The sequence below is a fragment of the Haliotis rubra genome, unplaced genomic scaffold (assembly GCF_003918875.1).
Source record: "Haliotis rubra isolate DU_JTF1 unplaced genomic scaffold, ASM391887v1 Scf224, whole genome shotgun sequence".
Taxonomy (NCBI): domain Eukaryota; kingdom Metazoa; phylum Mollusca; class Gastropoda; order Lepetellida; family Haliotidae; genus Haliotis; species Haliotis rubra.
Genome location: NW_025766270.1, coordinates 596661 through 616112, shown reverse-complemented (window position 1 = coordinate 616112; position 19452 = coordinate 596661). Strand labels below are relative to the sequence as shown.

General features: G+C 40.2%; 1 protein-coding gene across 1 annotated transcript; it reads right to left on the bottom strand.

Annotated features, from left to right (window-relative positions):
• Positions 1 to 7598: 7598 nt before the first annotated feature.
• LOC124277585 (uncharacterized protein DDB_G0271670-like) lies at positions 7599 to 16865 on the bottom strand (the record flags this gene model as incomplete). The annotated part of the gene is made up of 2 exons (XM_046713303.1): positions 7599 to 7702; positions 16376 to 16865. Coding segments are annotated over 2 exons (594 nt in total), but the record flags the coding sequence as incomplete, so codon positions are not given.
• Between the last annotated feature and the right edge of the window lie 2587 nt (positions 16866 to 19452).

Here is a 19452-nt window from a genome sequence, read left to right as displayed (position 1 = left end):
TCCAGAAAGTTTTGAGTGAGAAAACAATGACATACCTTAGGCTCCCAGATGTAGCTGAAGGTATTTCTGTTAATAAACATTCTCCATGAAAATCTTTCGAACCCTATTCCTACATGGATTGTCAAAAAATGTCTCCTATCTTTGGCAAATCCTATCATGGACGCTATCCACTCCCCATTGGAGACTGGACATGTGCCGTCTGTCTTTAAACAGGCACTCGCCATTCCTGGTCTAAAGAAGGCTTCCTTAGATATCAAAGTATTAAAGAACTTCCGCCCAATCTGTGATCTTCCATTCCCGTCTAAGGTTCTTGAGAAGGTGGTGCTCAGTCACCTCCAACACCATCTGACAGTGAACCAGTTATCAGAAGAGTTTCAGTCCAACAAATCAAAGCATAGTACTGAAACAGCCCTGGTGAAAGTGCATAATGACATACCGGGATCTATGGACAAGGAAGAAGTCGTCCTACTGATCCTTCTGGACCTCTCCACGGCATTTGATACCGTTGACCATGATATTCTTCTCACCCGTCTTGAGCATACACTTGGAATAAAGGGTGTTCCTCTTCAGTAGATCAGATCTTATCTTACCTTCATGCAAAATGTTTTATTTCATTGGTCAATGACGCTTTAACAAGTTTCTGTGTCACTCTCTCCCAGAAGGATGACAACTGGAAAAAATATTACCCACTGCCACGGTAACGAACTCCCCGCCATGAAGCTGTATCGCTAACAATCGTATGACGTCATATTATGACGCATGCAATGCACGGAGTTCGAAAACCGTTTTAAGCTTGTCAGAATATGTTTCACTGACATCAAAAATCCAGTCGAGAGGCAGACGTCATTTGTTTACATGTCCTATAGTCGGTAGCGATCTTATCGAACTTCAAAATAAATAAAATGTTTTATACATTTAACATGGTGTTTAGATAAATACGGTAAACTTCTCCCTCGGGTAATACGGTCAGATGTACTCATCTTTGTAGCACTGTTATCCCTCGACTACCGGCTTATAATATCTCACTAGAAGGACAATGCAAATCAACATCAACAACAAGAAATCAGCTATTAAATCAATGTCTTGTGGAGTTCTGCAGGGTTCTGTTCTGGGCCCTGTGTTGTTCTCACTTGCCAATCACATTGCTGTAAAAAAGGGACAGAAAATTCAATGGTATACATACATTCGTTGCTCTATCAAAACGGACAAGATCAGGTTTGTTGGCAGGAATTCTTCTGAGGCTGTTTATGGGCCTGTTCCAAAGAAATTTTCCATGACGCCCTGGACATGTTCAAAGCCACAAGCATGGCAAAGACGGTAGTAGAAGCAGCAAGCCATGACATCGTGTCGTTTAAGATATGCTGTTTGTGCCAAGGAAGGTCATCCACTAACAAGGTGTTGGACATTCTCTGTAAATTCATTGCACAGTCTAAATTTGATATTGATATTATGTTTAAGAATCACATTTAGGCGATTGCGAATGGGAAGTGACTGGTCCTGAGCAGCAAAAAGGAAGCCCTCAGTTTCACATTTAAGACAAGCTGACTTCATACAGGCGAAGGGGTCGGTTTGATTGCTATTCTGTTCCACACACTGCATGTACACATGATGCAGTGGCTTCTCAGAAAGCTTCTCAACAAATGATCGACTCTGCCAGACTTTGTGAAGGACTTAACCTGGTTCACTCCCGTCGCTGTACCGTCCAGCAGTACATCACCGTCAACAAAATCAACCTCAAATTTCAGATTTTGCCCAACAACCTTGGCACGCTGTGGAATTCCTTGCTTTCATCATGAGTCTTGACATGCATCACCAGAAGATCATCGGATAAATAAATATGTGCAATAGTACACAATAAAAGTCTATCATGAAGGGCCTCAATCAAACCCCGACCTTCAGAATTGATTGGCATGCATATATAAACGATTGAGAGAGGAACGAGGGTGGTGGGCTCTGTTATCAGACATGATTCCTCTGGTCAGGCGGTCAAGACTCTGGATGTCTTGTTTTGTCCAATCAATAGGAAAGGACTGGCAAAGCAAAAGTATTGGTGGCTTTGACCTTGTTTCGAGCATTTAGCTCTGATTTTCTTCAGGAGAGATTTATACTCGGCCCGAGGTTTGTCTTGAATCTGGACATTCTGGAGCTTGTCTCGAACATGCATTCCAAGATAGGTGTAGGCCTGATCTTCCACAAGATGCCCAATAACTCCCCCCCGTAACTTGACTTATCACCTTGCCACGTTTCAAATGAAGAGTGTTACATTTGTCGAGTCCAAAAGTCAAGCCAATATCACTAGACAAGGACATGACAAGGAGAACCTGCTCTTTCAAATTGGTACATGTATCTCCTTTGGCAAGGAGCTCGATGTCATCCAGAAGAAAAGAAGTAAAGAAGATGAGTAAGCGGTGTTGGGGATCTGTGCTGAGGAGATCCGGGATGGTAACCCTCCTCCCTCCTCAGCAGAAAGCTCAAAGGACAAAAAAAGCAAAGGACTGAAAGGACCTAACAGTTGTTAAGTACCCCATGCATGGCGTATCACACATACTCACGCACTCACAACCTACACAATTGCGATACGATGACTTGTGTCAACCAAGTCAGCGAGACTGACCACCGGATCCCGTTAGAAAAGGTTGCTGAAGACCAACTTGAATACGAATCAACTCGAGCTCGGGTGCCTCAGACGACGGGTCAACTGTTGCCCCTCTCTCTCCCAATCCGGTCCAAACCCACGCACACACCTGACAACTGTAGTCAGATGAGAGGTCAGAACAACCTTCCCACCCCACCCCAACACCCCTGCCGCACTGACAACTGTCCTCAGATAAGGGGTCAGAACAACCTCCCCACCCCACCCCACCCCACACACCTGCCGCACTGACAACTGTCCTCAGATAAGGGGTCAGAACAACCTCCCACCCCACCCCAACACCCCTGCCGCACTGACAACTGTCCTAAGATAAGGGGTCAGAACAACCTCCCCACCCCACCCTCACACACCTGCCGCACTGACAACTGTCCTCAGATAAGGGGTCAGAACAACCTCCCCACCCCACCCCCACACACCTGCCGCACTGACAACTGTCCTCAGATAAGGGGTCAGAACAACCTCCCACCCCACCCCACACCCCTGCCGCACTGACAACTGTCCTCAGATAAGGGGTCAGAACAACCCTCCCACCCCACCCCCACACACCTGCCGCACTGACAACTGTCCTCAGATAAGGGGTCAGAACAACCTTCCCACCCCACCCTCACACCCCTGCCGCACTGACAACTGTCCTCAGATAAGGGGTCAGAACAACCCACCCCACCCCACCCCCACACACCTGCCGCACTGACAACTGTCCTCAGATAAGGGGTCAGAACAACCTCCCCACCCCACCCCACACACCTGCCGCACTGACAACTGTCCTCAGATAAGGGGTCAGAACAACCTCCCACCCCACCCCCACACCCCTGCCGCACTGACAACTGTCCTCAGATAAGGGGTCAGAACAACCCCCCCACCCCCACACACCTGCCGCACTGACAACTGTCCTCAGATAAGGGGTCAGAACAACCTTCCCACCCCACCCTCACACCCCTGCCGCACTGACAACTGTCCTCAGATAAGGGGTCAGAACAACCTCCCCACCCCACCCCCACACACCTGCCGCACTGACAACTGTCCTCAGATAAGGGGTGAGAACAACCTCGTATCTCCTGATCTGGATTCAACACATGTATCTTCTGACATTTAAAACATCAAAACCCGTGAAATCCCAACAGTGGAAATCGGTATCGCGATTTTGCGTAATGTTTACTCTCAGGAACACCATCCATTACCGTGAAGCCTTATCTCACTTGCAAGCACGCTATCTGGAGGTGTTTTATATTTGTTAATCAAAGGAGAAATTTCCATTAAATAATAACCCTAGCTTAAAGAAAAAACTGATCAAACACTGATTCCCCAGTTTCAACAAACAACTCTGTCACCATATCGTGCAAGATAGAGTGAGAAAGTGAAAAATAAAATAATCACTTGTCTGCTCTGTTTTCACATTTCCAATCTCGTCGTCGAAGTGTGTTTAAACATTTAAGAAGCAGTGTCCTATGATAAATTACTTTGTTTATATATTGCGCAGAAAGCCACTGAATAGAGACCAAAGAGTATTTTCAGAAAGTCGTGCGTCTCTAATGTCGAGTATAAACAGTTTCAAGCTTCTCTTTCAAATCGAGACAGACACACGATTATCTTGTCGACACCAAGAACTTTGTAAATCTTGTTAGAAGCATTTTCCAGGATCTCGATTTTCTAGACATTATATGTTCGCAAACAATCTCCACTGGGAATGATGTGCATCAAAGTCAGGTGGGGTTACCCAGGTCGTATTGTTCAGATTGGATAGAAGCTATATAGAAATGTAAACCATGGTGTTTCTTGAAGTGCAGGGGCGTTGGGGTAGCCTAGTGGTTAAAGCGTTCACGCGTCACGGGTTCGATTGCCCACATGGGTACAATGTGTGAAGCCCATTTCCGGTGGCCCCCACCGTGATATTGCTGGAATATTGCTAAAAGCGGCGTGAAACTAAACTCACTCACTCACTTAATTCGAGTACCATGTACTTCCATGTGTTACAAACAGGATTTCTTACCTTTGGCGTGACGAGCGAACGCTTTAACCGCTGGGTTACCCCACCAGACCACGCACAGGGGTCGGTGAATAATGAGATATCAATGTCTGTTAGCCTCCATTATATCTGTACCCGACCTCCCTGATCTTGCGGACAATTATTACTTATACATTTATGTAACTATTATATAACTAATTATACCCCCTAAAGTGTATTTACAAAGTAAGGGATGCCCCTGCATGTCATGTACAAAATGAATGAGCCCCCCCCCCCCCTCATCCTTTTAAAGCATATTTTAAAATTATATATATGCACAAAATTAATGACCCCTACCTCCCAGAACAAAATGGGTTCCCCTTAAAACCAACATCACCCCTCACTAACCCCCTTTTCATAAATTGTGAGCGTGACTAAGGGACCCATGATTCCTCTGGTTACTTGGTACTAATGTATGTAGATAAACTGAGATTTCTTGTAATCATCTCACTAACTCTATTGTAGGAGCGTCACTAAAATCGAAAATTATCATTCTGGTCATGAAAAGATGAATAGCGCCATCTGATGAGATCATGTGGCGTGGGTGAATGTACCCTGACCGTGTATTATCTAAATCGGTATACTTTATATAATTAAAAAAGTTACGCTCCCAACTTTTATCAACATGGGGCATCCCGAGAGCGTAACCCGCACATCAAAGAGAAACTGACTAGAGATTACTTTACGGGTCATTTATCTTACGAGATACTTCAAACACTATCTAACAAACGAACACCTAGTAGATATGTTCTGAAACAACGAGATGTGTGATAGATGATATATCACAGACGTGAGTAAAGTCAGTATTTGAGAATGAAATCAATACAGATTGTGTCTATTCACACAGCCATGAGTGAGTGAGTCTAATTTTACGTCGCTTTTAGCAATACTCCGGCAATATCACGGCGGGGGACACCAGAAATGGGCTTCACACGTTGTGCCCATGTGGGGAATCGAACCCGGGTCTACGGCGTGACGAGCCAACGCCTTAACCACTAGGCTACCGCACCGCCGCACACAGCCATGACACGTGACGTACCGGTTTTCTGCCCATACCTTGAGTGTTCCTCCAGTTTCAACCATATCAGTTGATTGTTAAGGCACTTACTTGTGAAAACCAAATATCATCAAAGAAAAGTAATTAAACATAATCAAACCACGATTTTCCAACACAGGCGACGGCGAATTCGACTGAAGCACCAAGAACCTGCCAATGAAGTACAGTCAGGAAACTAGTGATAATCCGACCCCCGTTCCACCAACTACCTCCAAGTGCATACATCACTCCTGTCCTCTCCCAGCAAGATAATTTACAAGACCATTAATAATCTTCAATGTTTTATTTTATATTTCAAAAAAAGAGACGTGTCATTTTTCGTGCCCCTCCCGTGTAATCGTGAAGTATTCTGGCTCCCTTTTGGTGTCATTTGTTTATGAGCACCTCCACAGTTAAACGAACTGTGACACCATGTAAATGTTAACTTCACTGTTACATGAAGGAAATATCAACCTCCGTATTATACGAAGCAAATGGGAACATCACTGTTATATGAATTAAATGGCAACATCACTGTTATATGAAGTAAATGGCAACATCACTGGGTTATATGAAGTAAATGGCAACATCACTATTATAAGACGTAAATGGCAACATCACTGTTACATGAAGGAAATATCAACCTCCGTATTAAATGAAGCAAATGGCAACATCACTGTTATATGAAGTAAATGGCAACATCACTGTTATATGAAGTAAATGGCAACATCACTGTTATATGAAGGACATATCAACTTCCGTATTATACGAAGCAAAGGATACATGAAGGAAATATCAACCTCCGTATTATACGAAGCAAATGGCAACATAAATGTTATATGAATTAAATGGCAACATCACTGTTATATGAAGTAAATGGCAACATCACTGTTAAATGAGGTAAATGGCAACATCACTGTTATATGAATTAAATGGCAACATCACTGTTATATGAGGTAAATGGCAACATCACTGTTATATGAAGTAAATGGCAATATCACTGTTATATGAAGTAAATAGCAACATCACTATTATATGAAGTAATGGCAACATCACTGTTATATGAAGTAAATGGCAACATCACTGTTATATGAAGTAAATGGCAACATCACTGTTATATGCAGTAAATGGCAATATCACTGTTATATGAAGTAAATGGCAACATCACTGTTATATGCAGTAAATGGCAACATCACTATTATATGAAGTAAATGGCAACATCACTGTTATATGAAGTAAATGGCAATATCACTGTTTTATGAAGTAAATGGGAACATCACTGTTATATGAAGTAAATAGCAACATCACTATTATATAAGGTAATGGCAACATCACTGTTATATGAAGTAAATGGCAACATCACTGTTATATGAAGTAAATGGCAACATCACTGTTATATGAAGTAAATGGCAATATCACTGTTTTATAAAGTAAATGGGAACATCACTGTTATATGAAGTAAATGGCAACATCACTGTTATATGAAGTAAATGGCAATATCACTGTTATATGAAGTAAATGGCAACATCATTGTTATATGAGGTAAAATGGTAAATGGTAACATCACTGTTATATGAAGAGGTAAATGGTAACATCACTGTTATATGAAGTTACATGACATTCAGGTTATATGAGGTAAATGGCAACATCACTATTATATGAGGTAAATGGCAACATCACTGTTATATGAAGTAAATGGCAACATCACTGTTATATGAGGTAAATGGTAACATCACTGTTATATGAGGTAAATGGCAATATCACTGTTATATGAGGTAAATGGCAACATCACTGTTATATGAGGTAAATGGTAACATCACTGTTATATGAAGGAAATATCAACCTCCGTATTATACGGAGCAAATGGCAACATCACTGATATACGAAGTAAGTGGTAAATGTCTGACTCACTTGCATGCCGCTTCACAGCTGTCATCTTCTTGAAGGATCAATGATCCTGGTAAACAACCAACGGTTCTTGTCGAGATGACGTTGCACTTACTTCGAGAGGCTGAAAATGCAAAATAAAATTTTGAATGGTTTAGAGGAGAGTTTATGTACGATGACCACGATATAGATGACCACTTGGGCGACATTTAACCTTACCTACCTACAGCTTCACTGGATCGTTCTAGGTTGAAATCTGATTCCCACAAATAATCCTTTTTGGGTGTAGTCGTAGTGGGTTTGTTGATCGAACTCAGACGAATGTATTCACCACATAGATCATGAACAAGGAGAGGAAGTAACTTATATGTTAAGCCGAATACAAAGAAATCTAAAAGTTACTGAACGAGGGGAAATCTTTGAACACTTAATGCAATAACTCCCAGCCCACGCACCAGTCTGCTTCCTCCAACACCTAGCTGTAGAATGGATAATAAGATCACATTGAAAGGATGTTGAAATGTTTTTTTATGATGTCAGAAAATAAACAGCACATTTGAAAAAAAAAGAAATGTGAAAAATTCAGAACCAGAGGGCAATCAGACAAAACGTGATCGCGACTTAATCCAAGTACGCCCAACAAGATGACAGCTTTTCACAGCGCCAGGGGGCACAAGTCACACACGGCAAACGGGTCCCCTTACAGAAATACAAACAGTGACACATTTATTATGAAACACACTTTTGATTCAGGAACTAACAATGTATCAATGTATGTTGGTGTAGGTTGTTGTGTAAAGCACCACTTCTGTAACTGTATCGATGCACAGACAGTTTATTATTTTATTTCTTGACATTTAAGCAGTTACTGTGATGTCGGTACTTGTTAATCGTGTTGTGTGCCATGGTTTAGAAGAACGCTTTCAAAACGTTTTATGGTATGCATGCCGAAGACATTTTTAATTGGACCCATCAGTGAGTGAGTGAGTTTAGTTTTACGCCGCTTTAGCAATATTCCAGCAATATCAAGGCGGGGACACTGGAAATGGGCTTCAAACATTGTTACCCATGTGGGGAATCGAACCCGGGTCTTCTGCGTGACGAGCGAACGCTTTAACCACAAGGCTACCTCACCGCCCCATACCCATCTGTGACTAACAATATTGTCATGTAGATTTCCCTATTTTCACTTATACCATATGTTCACAGTTTTTTCTGGTGACAAATTGACTTGCCTTTTCATGTGTTTGTGACGTGTACAAAATGTCGGCAGGATACGCAAACCTGTTCGCAAAGACACTGTATCGTCACTACTTGATACCGATTCATAAACAAAAGCTGATGATATAGTCGGAATCGTACAATCGACTCTGAATATTTTATATCAATTGATTCTGCCGTTGTGGTTGTAGTAGTCGTGTCATGGTGTGGTTTTCGCGGCAGTGGTTGAAGTTATGAAGGTTAGCGGTAGAGAGACTATGTGGACGTGTGCACTCTGCTGTTGTTGTTGGTCGGTGTAGTAGAAGTGGTGGGAGCAATGGGTGAGTGAGTGAGTAAATGTTTAACGTCACATCGGCAATATTTCAGCCATATCGGGACGAGAACATATTTGTCATTGAAATGTAGGAGCTCGATGAAGCAGTTTTGAGACTAAAAAAACTGTTTCAGCAGTTAGAAAGAATTATTCATAGAAAGTACTTTTTTCTAAGCCATTATTTCTACGGAAACGTGTAAACTGCGAATTAGTTTAAATAATATGAGCGTGTCATCAAATGTCAATAAATGTTAGGTTGAACATAGAGATTTTTCTGGGTTACATCTTCTTTTTATTCTTAATATTTTATAAGAATAAAAAGAAGATGTAACCCAGAAAAATCTCTAAGTTCATCAAATAGCATCTTCTAAAATGCCAATCAAGCAAATGTTAGGTTGTGAAATCAAGGTTCCAGTAACTGCATAATCCCTGTCACTACACCACTGAAAAAGCGGGCGATTTAACCACTGGACTACCCAACAGCCTCAGTCTCGACTCAACTTCTGACACGGCAGCCATATTGACCTTGACGCCAAATTATCATGCATTTTGGTACTATCGAAACTTATATTCGGTCATCAGTTTTTGCTACATTTGCCATAAACAGCAGATTTTCATGGGTAATATATTTTGTTTGAAGCCGGCTGATGTGCGGCTACAACGTTACCATATCAGGGCGATGTTGATCAAGCTGCAATGACAGCCATTTTGAAAATGTTTTCCTTATTACTGAGCTATATAATCATGTGATATTCCAGTGAACATGTGGATTGTGTAAACTCTTATATAACCCGTTGTCGTTAACTATCACTGAAACAGACGGGTACGTAATACTTTATTAGACGTGAACCGGTGATCCTTGAAATGACGGCGTGAACTGCTGAGAAATTGGCCAAATTTTTAATCAAGGCCGCTTGCAACGGTTTACTGTTCACTTGGACGCTGTGCAGAGTGATCTTGTCCACGGTGAATGTGTACGTTGGGTTCAGTTATTGCCAACAATGTTGATCGTTAGTGGAATACATAATCGACGATTAATTTGCTTTGCCAGCTTCCTTGTGATCCCCCAAAAGAAGAGGATTTACCTTTTGGGAAGTATTCCAAATAACGGCGTGTGAGATTAATGTGTGTAGAAAATCCGTAGCGGTGCAGGTAAATGCCGGGAGCTATGCTGGCAAACATAGAACCATAACCTGGGCGACCAGGGATTCCAACGCAAGATCATAGGCTTGAGGCGTGCTCAATGGAGCCTTAGACGACACTCATCCAATGAATGAATGAATGAATGAATGAATGAATAAATGAATGAGTGAATGAGTGAATGAGTGAATGAGTGAGTGAGTGAGTGAGTGAGTGAGTGAGTGAGTTGAGTTTTCGCCGCACTCAGCAATATTCCAGCTATGGCGGTGGTCAGTAAATAATCAAGTCTGGACCAGACAATCCAGGGATCAACGACATGAGCATCGATCTACGCAATTGGGATACGATGACATGTGGTCAACCCAGTCAGCAAGCCTGACCACCCGATCCCCTTAGTGGCCTCTTACGACAAGCATGGGTTACTGAGTGAATGAATGAATTGTAACAGGGTCGCGCTCTTGAGTGAATGAATGAATGAATTGTAACAGGGTCCTGCTTTTGAATGAATGAATGAATGAATGCCATTGTAACAGGGTCCCGCTTTTGAATGAATGAATGAATTGTAACAGGGTCCTGCTTTTGAATGAATGAATGAATGAATGAATGCCATTGTAACAGGGTCCCACCTTTGAATGAATGAATGAATTGTAACAGGGTCCTGCTTTTGAATGAATGAATGAATGAATGAATGAATGAATGAATGAATGAATGAATGAATGCCATTGTAACAGGGTCCCGCTTTTGAACAAGATTGACACCAAAAAAACACCAGGACAGAAGAATTAGGTTATCATAATTACGTGATGTAATAATAACCAAACCCCAAATCATATTTTTCAATCGACAAGAAACATTTCTGCTTCTAATCTTCCGCTTGACACACGCCCGTTGATACAATCCTCATTTCCTACCCAGAATGCCTGTGCAAAATGCCAATCTTACGATAACACAATCTGGTAACATTGTAACTCTCACTTAACTGTACATGGAGTTTATTAAGATACCATGATTCAATTTATGAATGTATGAACATGTGCTGCTAATAGATTAGTTGGACGTGTGGTTTGGTTTCATAAATACTCATATCTTTAAACTTCACGATTCTCAAAATGGAAATAGAATATGGAAGAGGTATTTCATTAAGGAATCATTAACTAAGGCAACACGCAGATAAAACAAGTAGAACACACCAGAAAGAAATATATATAGCTGGTTAATCGTTATCATGGTGGTCTTAAGTACATGTGGTAGTGCTTTATAATTATGGGTATGAATGTATAATGACGTATCAAAGCGGACATTGGTAAAGGCGCGTTCTCACGGTGAGCCTTCAGTAGCATCCTCCAGAATGCAACGTCGGAGCAGCAGGATCGTCACGATTGTAAGCAGCACACAACATGTTGCAGCCGAGCTATAATACATGGAACCTGTCCTCCTTACAAGTCACCGTCAAAGTCGCAGTACCAATGAAATCACTTACGTCTGTGTCAGTGTAACGCCACTTTGTCAGTATTGACATCATGAAGAGCGAGTGAGTTTAGTTTTACGTCACTTTTAGCAATATTTCAGCAAGAACTCTCTCTCACACACACACACCCACACACACACCCACACACACATATATTCTGACATCACTAACATTAACGCTAGCGTCTCTTCTTCAGCTGACGAATCCATGTTGTCGACTCATGGCGTAACTACGCGTTGTGCACTACACAAGTACCATATTGTTACGATCTTTATTGTAACTACCAGCCAAGAAATGGCCATTCCATGGTGTTTTGTTTGTTACGGGTGTGTTTGATCACAGTTTTGTACTCGCCTTCAGGTTTGCAGTGTTTTGGAAAATGTTTTCAGCCAAATAACATTTTAATAACAAATAGTAACTATGTACACCTGTTTCGCCTAGCATTAGTATCTTGGCTTCAGTGAAGTTATATGTGTTTTATAGATCCTTACGAACGAAACGTTTTCTTAAGATGGGTGTTCTGAAAGTCTGATGGGGCGGTGGGGTAGCCTAGTGGTTGAAGCGTTCGCTCGGCAAGCCAAAGATCCGGGTTCGATTCCCCACATGGGTACAATATGTGAAGCCCACTTCTGGTGTCCCTCGCCGTGATATTGCAGGAATATTGCTAAAAGCAGCGTAAAACCATACTCACTCACTGAAAGTCTGTCTGTAAGTGAAGTTTATTGTCACTGTTGGCCATAGAATCACCTTATCCCTGGCCACAAGAAAGGGATATCAATTATATGCTTTGAAACAAGATCTAAGACATCATAGCCATCTTATAGTCTATGTTTCATGGGAAATGTGTAATACTTTGCTCTTCCGTCGTCTTCGGTGAACGGAGAGTTAAACAATTCTTCAAGTTCTAGAAACAAACCGGGTATGAATTCTTTGAGTGGCATGCTAGAAATTGGAAGGAACAATGCTGAACAAACTCTTTGGATAACAGCTTCTTTTATTTCGTGAGTGCGAAGTTGCGATACGAAATACAAGATGTTGGTGTCCATAAAGTGTGTTCACTTTTAAACTGTGTACACGTCGATTCCATGTCTTGCACACCCACCCACAATGAGGATTTGATGCCTCTGTTCCCCTGCCGGACGTTTACCAGGTGAATGCATGATAGCATGAATCATCACTCAATTAATTATGAAATATTCTTTATAACAATCAATATTAATTCATCTTATTTTACAGTTCTACAAATGAGCAAGCCCATCCGTACTTACCAAACAGCTTCTTTTATTTCGTGAGTGCGAAGTTGCGATACGAAATACAAGATGTTCTTGTCCATAAAGTGTGTTCAATTTTAAACTGTGTACACGTCGATTCCATGTCTTGCACACCCACCCACAATGAGGATTTGATGCCTCTGTTCCCCTGCCGGACGTTTACCAGGTGAATGCATGATAGCATGAATCATCACTCAATTAATTATGAAATATTCTTTATAACAATCAATATTAATTCATCTTATTTTGCAGTTCTACAAATGAGCAAGCCCATCCGTACTTACCAAACAGCTTCTTTTATTTCGTGAGTGCGAAGTTGCGATACGAAATAAAAGATGTTCTTGTCCATAAAGTGTGTTCAATTTTAAACTGTGTACACGTCGATACGATGACGGGTATCCCCTGAAATACCAGTGTAGATAATACTCCTCAGAGAAGGCTACAGTGTAACTATTAGTGATAGGTGGATACCAACTACGTATGGCAAATAAAATAGGAAACACTGTATAGAATAACTGATCTCTTATGATGTTATCATGTTTGATTTCTATAACATGTATACTGCGATAATGGATTTAACCGAGGATTACAACAGCTCCAACCAAAATGCTCTCCTGACCCGTGAAGATCCGGGTTAGAATTGATTTTCATTGACCCATATTTGTCGTAAGAGGCGACTAACGGGATCGGGTGGTCAGGCTCTCTGACTTGGTTGACACATGTCATCGTACCCCGATTGCGTAGAACGATGCTCATACTGTTGATCACTGGATAGTCTCGTCCAGACTCGATTATTTACAGATCACCGCCATATAGATGGAATATTGCTGAGTGAGGCGTTAAACAACAAACCAATCAACCCCAAACGCTCTCCTGCGACATTGAACATTCATTACCGCGACGGTTCGTTTTCGTACCACCAATTATTATATCAAGATGTGGAATACATGATCGCGTAGCGTTTTCCAGCGTTTTCCAGATCGCTCCAAGGCTGGGTTGAATGCTCAGTCCATCGATGTGCAGTAATTCCATCCTTTAAAGAGGCAAGTCTAGACAAGCGGACAGTACAAGCCTAATAATGCCAGTCTGTTGTGTATATATTTTTTAGAAATTTTTCATTTTAAACTATGAAGTATTACCTTAGAGACTTGTGCAAGTCTATATGCTGGGCTGTAGCGTGTGTTTTTGCGGGACATGGAGTTGTGAAAGGATGATGTGTTCCAAGGCTGGTAATCTGTTAACAGTCGGTCCCTGATGTTTCTGTTAAACTTGAAATAATATATTTCAGTCTGTGTTTCGTGTTCTGAACCCATTTGTGTCAAGATGGTTTCAGTTTCCATTTGCTTTCAAACATGAATCAATACAAATCAGTTGGTCCATTTCAAAAACCATTTCTTTAAACACATTTCACAACACTGACACTAGACTGATTCTAACAGATACTAGTAACAAAGTGTAAATATTTCAGTTCATTTAAAAAAAAATACTCATCGCAACTGTTACAGAACATAATGTTTGGAACTTTGTCAGTCCATCAGTCTTGCACACCCACCCACAATGAGGATTTGATGCCTCTGTTCCCCTGCCGGACGTTTACCAGGTGAATGCATGATAGCATGAATCTTCACTCAATTAATTATGAAATATTTTTTATAACGATCAAGATTAATTCATCTTATTTTACAGTTCTACAAATGAGCAAGCCCATCCGTACTTACCAAACCTCAGATCTCTGCACAAGCAGTCTCTGCAATCTCACCCAGAGAACTTACGATCATGAGAGTGAGCGTTTTAAAATCTAAAGTTACGCATGTACGTACCCTGGAACCCCCAGTTGTGTGGGTTGGGCAGGCAAGAAGTGGGAATATAAATCCACCAAGAAAAGACGTTTCATTATCTATAGCCTATCCCGGAAGACGTGTCTGCATTGTAACGGGAGTGGCCATACCAACGCGATGGGGATTAATGGCCATACTGTCAGGGATGGTATATGAACGTATTCGGACTGATTAAGCATTTCAAACAAAATTTGCAACTTGACCCTATATCTGTACGCGTATGAAAACAGGAATGCAATGCAGATACTGCACTAATGGGATGAGTACGTGCATTAACCAGCGGCTATTGTCCTCGTGGGTGTTATTCCAACATGGACACACTGATTGATTATCGTCTGTGTTTTATCAGCGTATTCAGGAAATCGTTAGGCGAGACACAAATATCTTCTTGCTCCGTCATCAATATTCACATGGCATTGAAGGAGAAAGAGTGCACTGACCGATGGGGCAAGGGTTGTTATCGAGTGGACATGAACGTAACAGTGTAGGAGGGTGAGCAATGGTTGCCATGACACTGGGAACATGCAGGTGGTTGGACATGAGAGTAATGAAGAAATCAGGGTTCGAGAATAGGTTTATTACGCCATTATATCTCATTTATCAAGGTGCTATATAGCTGTCTACGAATAGCCTTTGTAAATAGGATTGATCTTATGAAATATTTTCGCTGCATGGCTAATGTTTGGGCCAGTAGTGTTGAATGCTTCGTGACGACATCGTAACATGGTCTTAAAAGGAACACTTTAATATGGTTCCGGGTACAAGTACATGAAGATGTAGAACATTTAGTAGAAGATGAAGAAGTATTACACGAAGTAGAACATTTAGTCGAAGATGAAGAAGTACGTGAAATAGAACATTTAGTAGAAGATGAAGTAGGACATTTAGTAGCAGATGAAGAAGTATTACACAAAGCAGAATATTTAGTAGAAGATGAAGAAGTACATGAAGTAGAACATTTAGCAGAACATAAAGTAGGACATTTAGTAGAAGATGAAGAAGTATTACACGAAGTAGAACATTTAGTAGAAGATGAAGAAGTATTACACGAAGTAGAACATTTAGTAGAAGATGAAGAAGTATTACACGAAGTAGAACATTTAGTAGAAGATGAAAAAGTATTACAGGAAGTGGAACATTTAGTGGAAGATGAAGAAGTACGTGAAGTAGGACATTTAGTAGAAGATGAAGAAGTACATGAAGTAGAACATTTAGCAGAACATAAAGTAGAACATTTAGTAGAAGATGAAGAAGTATTACACGAAGTAGAACATTTAGTAGAAGATGAAGAGTAGAAGACATTTAGAACATTTAGTAGAAGATGAAGAAGTATTACAGGAAGTGGAACATTTAGTGGAAGATGAAGAAGTACGTGAAGTAGAACATTTAGCAGAACATGAAGAAGTACATGAAGTAGAACATTTAGCAGAACATGAAGTAGGACATTTAGTAGAAGATGAAGAAGTATTACACGAAGTAGAACATTTAGTAGAAGATGAAGAAGTATTACACGAAGTGGAACATTTAGTGGAAGATGAAGAAGTACGTGAAGTAGGACATTTAGTGGAAGATGAAGAAGTACGTGAAGTAGAACATTTAGCAGAACATAAAGTAGGACATTTAGTAGAAGATGAAGAAGTATTACACGAAGTAGAACATTTAGTAGAAGATGAAAAAGTATTACACGAAGTAGAACATTTAGTAGAAGATGAAGAAGTACGTGAAGTAGGACGTTTAGTAGAAGATGAAGAAGTACATGAAGTAGAACATTTAGCAGAACATAAAGTAGGACATTTAGTAGAAGATGAAGAAGTATTACACGAAGTAGAACATTTAGTAGAAGATGAAGAAGTATTACACGAAGTAGAACATTTAGTAGAAGATGAAGAAGTATTACAGGAAGTGGAACATTTAGTGGAAGATGAAGAAGTACGTGAAGTAGAACATTTAGCAGAAGATGAAGAAGTACATGAAGTAGAACATTTAGCAGAACATGAAGTAGGACATTTAGTAGAAGATGAAGAAGTATTACACGAAGTAGAACATTTAGTAGAAGATGAAGAAGTATTACACGAAGTGGAACATTTAGTGGAAGATGAAGAAGTACGTGAAGTAGAACATTTAGCAGAACATAAAGTAGGACATTTAGTAGAAGATGAAGAAGTATTACACGAAGTAGAACATTTAGCAGAAGATGAAGAAGTATTACACGAAGTAGAACATTTAGCAGAAGATGAAGAAGTATTTCACGAAGTAGAACATTTAGTAGAAGATGAAGAAGTATTTCACGAAGTAGAACATTTAGTAGAAGATGAAGAAGTATTTCACGAAGTAGAACATTTAGTAGAAGATGAAGAAGTACATGAAGTAGAACATTCAGCAGAACATAAAGTAGAACATTTAGTAGAAGATATGAGAACACTTAGTAGAACACGAAAAATTTTACTTAGTTGAAAATGATGTAATATGTAAAGTGGAACATGAAGTAGAACATGAAGCAGAACATGTAGTGGGACATGAAATAGTACTTAAAGTGGAACATGAAGTTGGGTGAGTGAGTGAGTATGGTTTAAACAATACTGCTTTTAACAATACTTCAGCAACATCACGAAGTAGACCATGAAGTTGAACGCGAAATAGAACATTTAGGAGAGCATTTAGTCGAACATGATGTAGCAATATGTAAAGTAGAACAAGAAGTAGAACATGAAATAGAACATTTAGAGGAATATTAAGTAGAATATTTAGTAGAACATGAAATGGTACGTAAAGTGGAACAAGAAGTAGAACATGAAACAGAACATTTAGAGGAATATTAAGTAGAATATTTAGTAGAACATGAAGTGGTGCGTAAAGTGGAACAAGAAGTAGAACATGAAACAGAACATTTAGAGGAATATTAAGTAGAATATTTAGTAGAACATGAAGTGGTACGTAAAGTGGAACAAGAAGTAGAACATGAAACAGAACATTTAGTGGAACATTAAGTAGAATATTTAGTAGAGCATAGAGCAGTAAGTGAAGTGGATCAGGAAATAGTAAACAGTACGTGTAGGTTACATCAATATTTTCCACTGGTTCACAATGGTGAATGATGTTTGATGTATTTAATGTCAGGGCACTGACGCATCCGGGAGGCATTTATCACTTGTCATAGAGCTGCAGATCAATGGTATCACATGTAGTGCGGATGTGCTGTTAGTATCTTTGAACAGCCAGTCATGGCAGGTAAGGGACTCATATCTAGGTCTGCACATCACGTTGTGGCGCCTTTGACCTGTACGGTGGCAGTAGGGTGCCCGTCCCCAAGGTACAATTGAACCAGGCACTTATCGTTAATATAGTCAAGAGTTCCGCCCGAAAGTTCTACGACTTTTAATATTGATACCATAGTTTAAAGAAAACCTACGTTTACGACTTTACGGCTCACGACTTTGGTCTTTGTGATTCTCAGAGCTGAATGCAACTTTACTGGTTGATAGAACTCTGTTCTCCTGCCTTGATGCGTTTGATGAAAACAGATCCAGTATTGCAGGTAGAATATAACAGTTTTGTGCTAAACCTATTTGATCCATAAATAATGTTATATACTTAGTAGGGTTTTACAGTCTTTTCAGTCTGCAGCTCAACATGTATCTTTGGTCGGTGTTTTTCTTTGAAATCCTTCGGTAATGATATCATATGTAATTGGTTTCTTGATGGCTACATAACTAGCCAAAGACTAGCATGGCAAATGTCAGAAGTTTATTCACCCCAGCATGTCATTTGAGGGACTCACAGTAGGCGAGGGAGATGGGTTGTGTAATTTAGTGAAAACTTTGTGCACGGGTATAATATGGTGCTGACAAGATAGAAAATCGGATGTGTCCAAGGAAGCAACAGTAAACTGCAGCGCCTCAGATGACAGCCCAGACACACGATAACGTGAATGAATAAAAACTAACCCCCCTCCTTCTCAAACCAACAAAAAACACATGCCTCCACTCACAGTTTGTAATATACGTAATAACAGTCTGTCCATAAGGGGTAAGTAAGGTTAAAGAGATGGAAGCTGTAGTAAACCAAGTCAATTATGTTCTGAAAAATATAATTCATCATCATTATAAATACAACAGGCGACAGGTTTACTCCTTGCCGAACACCAGCGGCGAAATGAAATCAGTTTTAAGTTCATTCCAATTACAGATTCATACGATTTAAAACATCAATTTTATTATGCGGAAACATTTAGTAATGTATTCCCCAGGCCGACTCACCAAACACGATTAGATACTTTCAGTCAATAATCAGTTCTGAAACATAATTCAGACAAATTTTGAATTCTTAAATTTTAATATACTAGTGAATAATTTGCTTACGTAACTCATGAAATTTATGTGATGACAATCTCCTTTCCCTTTTCACTTCGTCTAATCATTTCAGCTATATTTCCTTTGTTATTCAAAGCAACTACATGTCTTGTTAGGTATTACGGTCATTGGTGAATTTTACAGTGAAACGGTCAAAGGGCAATCACACAGATTATAGGGGTAAACATAAACATACTCACTCATCAATCTTTCTAAAAACAATCAAAAAAGGGGGTAGCAGCGAACTGTCCAAAGCATCTTTGTGTCACTGTCT